This window comes from Myotis brandtii, unplaced genomic scaffold (assembly GCF_000412655.1).
Source record: "Myotis brandtii unplaced genomic scaffold, ASM41265v1 scaffold693, whole genome shotgun sequence".
In the NCBI taxonomy this organism is placed as follows: domain Eukaryota; kingdom Metazoa; phylum Chordata; class Mammalia; order Chiroptera; family Vespertilionidae; genus Myotis; species Myotis brandtii.
Genome location: NW_005370710.1, coordinates 2,473,621 through 2,481,168, shown reverse-complemented (window position 1 = coordinate 2,481,168; position 7,548 = coordinate 2,473,621). Strand labels below are relative to the sequence as shown.

Genomic DNA, 7,548 nt, shown 5'->3' with positions numbered 1-7,548 from the left:
CCCGGCCCCCCTGCCCAACTGGTGGACGGCAGTGCTGTGCCTGGGACTGCTCTTGGGACGGAGCCTCGACTTGGGAGCCACTGCCTCAACAGTTCCCTCTTGGTGACCGGCCAGCCCTGTGGTGACAGGCACCCAGTCTTGGATTTAAGGGGCCACAAGCGGAAGTTGGTCACACCATCTGCTGCCCAGGAGTCAGCCCGCCGGCGGTCCAGGAAGGGCCATCTACCAGCCCCCGTGCAGCCGTATGAACACGGGTATCCAGTTGCAGGCGGGTTTGCCATGCCACCCGTCTCCTTAAACCATAACCTCACCACCCCCTTCACCTCCCAGGCTGGGGAGAACTCCCTGTTTATGGGCAGTCCCCCCTCCTACTACCAGCTGTCCAATTTGCTGGCAGATGCCCGCCTGGTGTTTCCAGTGACTACTGACCCTCTGGTGCCAGCAGGCCCCGTCAGTTCCTCTTCCACGGCTACCTCAGTCACTGCCAGCACCCCTTCCTTCATGCTGAACCCCTCTGTTCCAGGGATGCTGCCCAGCTACTCACTCCCGTTCTCACAGCCACTCCTGTCCGAGCCGAGGATGTTTGCCCCTTTCCCCACCCCTGTCTTGCCCACCAACCTTTCCCGGGGCATGTCGGTCTACCCAGGCTACATGTCCTCCCACGCGGGCTACCCAGCTGGCGGCCTCCTCCAGTCCCAGGTGCCTCCGTTTGACTCTCACGAGGTGGCTGAGGTGGGTTTCAGCTCCAATGACGACGAGGACAAGGACGATGATGTGATAGAGGTCACTGGGAAATAGCTGGGAGCCCCTCTCCACCTCACTCAGGGCCCCAGCAGGTTGCCCACCCAGCTGGCAGGCAGCTGTCTGGGCTTCTGAGAGTAGGGCACTTGGCAGGAGGGGCAGGAAGAGGACAAGGAAAGGGGGGTGACCATAGTGGCAGGGCTCTGCTGCAGCCCAACAAAGGCAAAAAATTCCAGCAGAGCAGCATTCGCGGGAAATCAGGGACCCAAACAGGACTGGAGGGCCGGGCAGCCCGCCTCTCTTCCTGCTGCCTTGCTTAGCTGTCAGCTTGCCTGCTTGCCCCTCTGAGTGTAGGCACTCACATCCCATCTCTGTCTTTGGGAACATTCTCTCCCAAGAGACCTGCCTTACTGGGTGACTTAGCTTGGCCTGGAGAGGGGAGGGGAGTGAGGGGGGGCGGGTAAAGAAGGAGTGTGGGCAGGGAGAGCAGACTGCGATTCCACGTGAAGTGGAGTCTTTTTAGGGGGTGGGAAGGAAGCAGACCAGGTATGTGTGCTGTGCGTGTGTGTGTTTATGTATGTACGTACGTGTATGTAACAGCAGGGATGAAGGTGGGGGGGAGGAAGGGAGGGACGAATGAGGGGGGAAAATGAATTTATCTTTTTAAAAATGGAAATCGGAGTGTGGTGGTTCATGGCAGTTAGAACGAACATCAGGGTGAGCCCAGGAGAGCCGTGGAAACCACAAGTTTCCTTCTCGTGGGTGAAGAGGAGCCCAGGTAACCTGAGTCCCTGGTTTTCAGAGCCACATTGGTTGTGGAATTTGGGGGAGATAATGGGAGAAATGGGCATTGCCCCTCTCTGCCTCTCCCTAGTGGCTGCCTCGGAGCAGCCCTTTCCAGGGAGGGGAACCCTGTGCTGTGGGGAGGCTGGAAGGACATGCTTCACAGGGATGGACCTGAGCCCCACTGCCTGTCCCAGTGGCCTTTCCTGCCCCTGCCTTCCCTGGTAGAGAGCTCAGTTAATTTATTTCTTATGGGCAATTATTTATTATTTAGACTTTTCATGTGTCTTTTTGTTGTTATTGGGAGGGGGAGGGGGAGGCTGGGGTAGGGAAGAGGGTAGGAGATGGGAAAGGCAGTTTTAAAATACCCCAGACCCCATGGCTGCCGGTGAGCGCATCCCCGAGGGCATCCCCGAGGGTGGCGAACTGGCCATGGAAAGAAAGCCAGGCTTGACCAAGGTGTGCACCAAATAGCCACGTTTTGCAGGAAGACCAGGGACTCCTGTGTCTGGAGAATTGGTGGGATGAGACTCGTTCCACGGAGCTGGAAACTTGGGGTCATGGAGTTTGCTATTGGAAAGTAAATGACCCCAAATTTGGAGTTGCATCCTCCTATGGTGACCTTAGACTTAGAGGCAGGCTCGCTACGCTGTGTATTGATGGCTGCGTTGAGGGAACAGACTTGATTTCCTATTGGGAAATGTGTTGACTTCCCCAGCCTATCAGATGGTCAGTGTGGGACTGCTGTCTGCTACCTCCATCCTCTGAAGGAACATGGAGGAGCCCTTCCTCTGTAGGAGCCTGAAGCCTGGCTTTGTCCTAAAAGAACATACCAGCCATTCTGGGTCGACCCTTTCTTGTTGCCAGTGCCAGGGGCGGGGCATCTAGCCTTTAGGCGTAAACACTGGCTGTCTTCCGCTTGGCTTTCCCTGCCTGCTGAGGCCGCTCCAGGCAGGTCTTTATGATGAACACACCACATCTGTCTGCAGAGCGCCACCCCCTCCCCGGGGGTCCTCACTGGGCAGCTGCTGCCCCTGCCTCCCCTGTCCTGGAGGCAGTTCAGTCAGGTCACCCCAGTAGTAGCTGCTTCTGCAACTCTTCCACCAGCTGGTTTTCGTTGTTGGGGGGGCCTTACACACTCGGGGGTGTTGTCCCCAGAGAAGAGACGAGGAGATGGCTGATGGGGGTGTGCGTGTGCGTGTGCGTGTGTGTGTGTGTGCGTGCGTGCGTGTGTGCGCGCGCTGTCCGGTTACACCAAGAGTGGGACTTAAGGCGCTTTTTTTCTCTTTTCATAAGCACCCTGTCAGACTCTTAACTCTCCTACTCATAGAAGCCTTAGACCTACAATTTAGCTATGCAAATTATTTTAGTAATTTAAAACTAGCACTTCAACCAGTGCTCTCTCAGATGCACCAGGAGCGGGTGGTGAGTGGACTCAGTGTGGGCTTTGAGGTTGAGGCTGGTGCTGAGGGCGTGAGCTACCCCAGGTCTCCGGTTTGCAGAGCGCACTCACACCCTGGGCCACAGTTGATACCTCCAAGGCCCCGGAGCACTGGGATCCCAGAGCAGGTGTGTGTGTGTGTGTGTGTGTGTGTGTGTGTGTGTGTGTGTGTAAGGAGGGGTCATTCTGTGTGCACCTCTAAAACATCACAGCAGCAGGCTCCAAGAATCCACAAACTATTCCAGCAAGGAATTGAGACCAGTCACTGGAGGGATGGGCTTTGGAGGTACCAGGAAGTGAATGGGTATTATGAGAGGCAGTGCGTGCCTGCTGTTGACCCAGTGCTTCCAGGGGCTGGGTCTTGCTATAACTGGGGAGAGGCCATAGCTTCAGGAGGCAGACCTGGCTGGAGAAGGCTTTGTTCGATATGTGCAGCTTATACTGTGTAGGCAGGTGGGGGTGGGGTCACGGGAAATTGGGGTGCTACCAGTTCCATGTTTGTTTTTTTAATGACGGTGAAAACCCTTCTGACTTCCCGGCTGCCTCTTCCTGTGTGCTGGTAGGCAGTGAGCATGTGTGTGAGGGAAGCAGGAACTGTCTCAGAGGCCACGGACCATGTTCTACAGCTGCTTTGATAGAGACACTTGCTGGTGGCTTCCACCTGCCGCCCAGGCCTGCGTGAGGGAGGGGTGGGGAGATGAGGGAGGTGGGAGACCGGCCCGGGCACTTCCCCTCCCTCATCTTCCACAGAAGCCCCGTCTGGCTGGTTCAGCCTAAGTTCTCACCGAGGGAATATGGTACAATTTGCTTCAGGATTCCATGTGTAGTGATGTTCGATTTCCTTTTCTTAGTATCTGTGGATAAAAATTGAACAGAGACAGAGTAGCCACTTAAGAAAGTAAGTGAACCCTGTTGGATCAGATTGGATTCTGCAAAGTCCTCACCTTCTCGAGTTGTGCTCAGCATCTATTTTGTCATCTCCCGACTTCAGGAATAACGCTGGTCCTTGGCACTCTCTTCCCTAGGAATTAGTGTCTGAAGTTTATATACTTGTGACTCACAACTAAATATGATATTTCCCACTCCAGGGTCTGAAGCAAAGCTAGGGGAGTTCTGCTGATAGGTGGAAACAGACAACCAAACCTTAGGCGTTTGGGGGGGACTGTCACTCCCAAAGTCGTCAGCAGAGCAAGTCGTCTGCTTCAGTCTGTGCAAGCCTGGCCTTGCTCCGGAACTGAGTGCTCCTCCCATGTGGAAGGTCTGGGGGCTTCACATTCCTTGTTCCTAGTGTTCCTGGCCATGACCCTTCCTCCTGTTTCCCAGTTCCCTGTGATTCCTCAGAAGACCAGTCTCCCTTCCGAACCACGGCCTCCTGTACACCCAGCTAAGTGGCTCTTTTGCCACCAGAACTCCTGAGGAGCTCCTTTCCCCAGTGGACCCAGGAGACATTCTGGCCCTCTGCTCACTGTTCCCAGGAACCTGCCCCTCAAGGCCTGTCTGAGAGTGCTTCGCTCTCCATCCATCACCTTCCCTATCCATTCCCCTCCTACTGGCGCTTCTCTTCTGCCCTGTGTATTCCACTGTTACCCTAAATGTCTGTCTGTGCCACTAGCTTGGCCCTGGGCCTTTTATGAATACCCAAGTCTTACAATGAACTTCCTGAGCAGGCGATGTCCAACTTCTTTGCTCTCAGGGACTGAGTCTGCCTCTCCCCTCTCTCGGGCCTATGTGACTGAGGAAAAGGTGCATCTGAGTCCGGGAGAGGTAGCCAGGCAGGCTGCAGAGTCTTTGGGGCAGAGGCTGGGAGAGATTTGGGTACTTTCTGTTACCACTACTGCGGTGATATTCAGAAGAGGGGGGACCTCATACTGTGACCTGATCCAGGACCCTCCTCTGGAAGAGAGCTCAGCCCAGGTGTGTGTATGTGTGTGTGTGTGTATGTGTGCCTGTGAGTGTGTGTGTGCACATGCACACACCTGCTCATGTGCATATGAGTGTAAACTGACTTGTCTGGTTGTGTTACTCAGGGTGGGCTGGGGACTCAGCAGAAGAATCCCTTTAGCCCGCTCAAGACTGGTTTTTTCCTGTACCCTCTCCAGAGGGGTCAGGAAGGAGGTCCAGGTGGGTTGAGGGGGTCGCAGTGGATAACCACTAAGGCCACATTGCTGCCAGGAGTGGGGGGGGTTGGGGGCCCCAGGGACCTGGCACCTGGCTTTGGTTTTCCGTCTTCTTTCCTCAGGACGCCCCCTGAGGCCTGGGATTGCACCTGGCTTTGAGGAGCACCTGTGGCTGGTGCTCTGCCGGTGTAGTCATGGGCTTCCCTCCTCTCGCAGGGCAGGTGCTCCTGCCCCAGAGACTGGGCAACTGGCTGTTTCTATGACGTATTTATTTTTACTTGTGTTTCATGTCACTTTTTTAAAAAAGCAAACAGAACAATTGTAAGTCAGTATAACTGCCTATCAGTTTTCTTTATTTCTCTTTTTGTAAAATAAAATTTAAACTCAAGAAGGCAATCTTGTTTGATCAAGGCATTGTCTGCACAGCTGTTTGGCAAGTGGTGAAAGGGATGTAACAGCATAGAGGGATAGCATGGGGGTGGGGGGCAGACAGACCCTGCAGTGATCGTGGCAGTGAGCTCGCTAGCCTCCTCCTGCCTTTGCTCATCTGACAGCACTGCCTTTCCAGGCTCCAGAGGACAGTGAAGCTGCCTCAGGGGCCGTGAGGCTACTGGGCCTCAGTCCTGCAGAGGCTGCCTGCAGAGGCCTAGTGGCTGGGGCCTGGCAGCACCACATGAGCCTTCTCCATTTGTCATGAGTGAGAGGATGGAACCACTGCCTCCCAGAGAAATAGCCAGGGCTTTGGAACCTGAGGAGCTGGGGGACGGAGGGGAGTGTCCACTCTTCCATGTTTAAGGGGAGGAGCCCTGGGAAAACACTCTGGAAATTTACTGAGGGAGCATTAAAGATCCTCTGTGGGGATTCCTTGGACAGAGGAAAGCAGGAGACAGGGCAAATCGGGGCTCGTGAGGGAGAATATGTGCTATGGGGACGTAGGACTGGAGTGGAGCGTGGGTGGGGGCATAGCTAGGTGAGCCTCTGCTCAGACGCTGCGGCCTGCCCCCCAGGAAAGTGCCCTGGCTTCAGCCTCCTGGTGGCCAGCGGAGGCCTTGCAGGAATCCTAACCAAGGGCGGGGCTTGCTCTGAGAGGAAGTGTTGAAGGCTGATGGCTTGCAGTCCCAGTCACAGGCAGACTCCTTTCCGACAGACAGTGGCGCTGAAGCAACTAAGGCACACCCTGAATTCTGACGTAGGGCCCTGGAGTTCCCCGACCAGGCTAAAGGAAGTGAGCAGTGCCCTAGCTGGTGTGGCTCAGTGGACAGAGTGTTGGCCTGCGAACTGACGGGTCCCGGGTTTGATATAGGGTTGTGGGCTCAATCCCCAGTGAGGGGTGTGCAGGAGGCAGCCCGTCAATGATTCTCTTTCATTGATGTTTCTATCTCTCTCTCCCTTCCTCTCTGAAATCAATAACAATATATTTTTTTAAAAAGAAGTGAGCAGAAAGGACCAGATGAGGAAAGGGCAGCTCCAGACAAGGGTTTCGAGGGAGAAGTCCCCAAGCTTCTGAGAAGCAGAACCCAGCGCTATCATGGCCAGTGCACAGGCCCTTTGGGCACCCAAAGGTTTGATCACGTGTCTGATGTTCACAAGCAAAACAACTGCCACGACCCTGCCGACCCAGCCCCGAGTGCCTGTAAGGGGCCGGCTGCCCAGAGGCCTGGCCCTGTGGGTGAGGAGGGATCGGTGTGAAGCTGCGGGAAAGGAAGTCGGGATTATGAGAGTCTCCGTGTGCTCAGCCTGCAGTAGTGGGCAGTGGGCTCTGCAATAAGACGAGTGCCTTCCCAGGCATCAAACCTCCGTGTCAGGTGCACCAAGGGGACTCGTGGCCCAGCAAGACTTGCTTCCACTGCAAGACGGCCTCTCAGGAGGGCAGGGTTTTTACGGTTTTACCTTTGGGGCCCTAAAAGGCTTGTAGGTCCTCAGAAATAGGAGCTGAAGATGGAACCTGTCTTCAAGGAGCTCACACTTGGCCCGGGAGTTACCTGGTACGCTCAGCTGAGGGCAGACCAGCCTCCCCCAGCTGCATCCAGGGCCAGGAGGAGGGAGCCTGGGAGGGGGTGTGGCCCTGGAGAGCTCCCCGGGGGATGGAGCCTTGGTTTTTTGTTCCCTCGGTATCCTCACCCCTAGAACTGTCCTGGCATGTTGGCTGGGGGACAGGTCCCCCCTGTGCTTTGGGTGGCGGGTGGAGTGCAGTGGAGTTGGAGGCAGGAAGCTGATATGTGTGCTGTCGGAGGTTGGCTCCACTAGCTTCTTCCTTGAGCTCAGATGGGGCCTCAGTTTACTCCGCTCTAAGACGGGAGCAAGTGGCCCTGCCTTGCTCTGGTCCCAGGTCTGTCGGGAAGCCTCAGTGAGAGAAAGTGGCAAAAATGCCGGAAACCTCGGCTTCCCGGACCCCAGCCTGGCTCCTCATAGCGGCCCACCCGGCAGCCTTCCCTTCGCACCTGGGGCCGCGCCGTCTTGGTGCCC

At 55.9% G+C, this 7,548-nt stretch overlaps 1 protein-coding gene and 1 long non-coding RNA gene across 2 annotated transcripts in view; both read left to right on the top strand.

Annotated features, from left to right (window-relative positions):
• Window positions 1-962, top strand: part of RAD54L2 (RAD54-like 2 (S. cerevisiae)) — a 30,245-nt gene extending 29,283 nt beyond the window's left edge. Inside the window, exon 22 of the mRNA XM_005881908.2 lies at window positions 1-962. This exon is cut by the window's left edge and continues 31 nt beyond it. Within this exon, the coding sequence (XP_005881970.1) occupies window positions 1-798 (798 nt within the window). The 3' untranslated portion in view covers window positions 799-962.
• An 894-nt stretch (window positions 963-1,856) lies between these two features.
• LOC106724024 lies at window positions 1,857-5,478 on the top strand. Its single transcript, XR_001359776.1, has 2 exons — window positions 1,857-2,740; window positions 3,094-5,478. It is a non-coding gene; the product is annotated as an uncharacterized LOC106724024 (long non-coding RNA).
• Window positions 5,479-7,548: the final 2,070 nt, after the last annotated feature.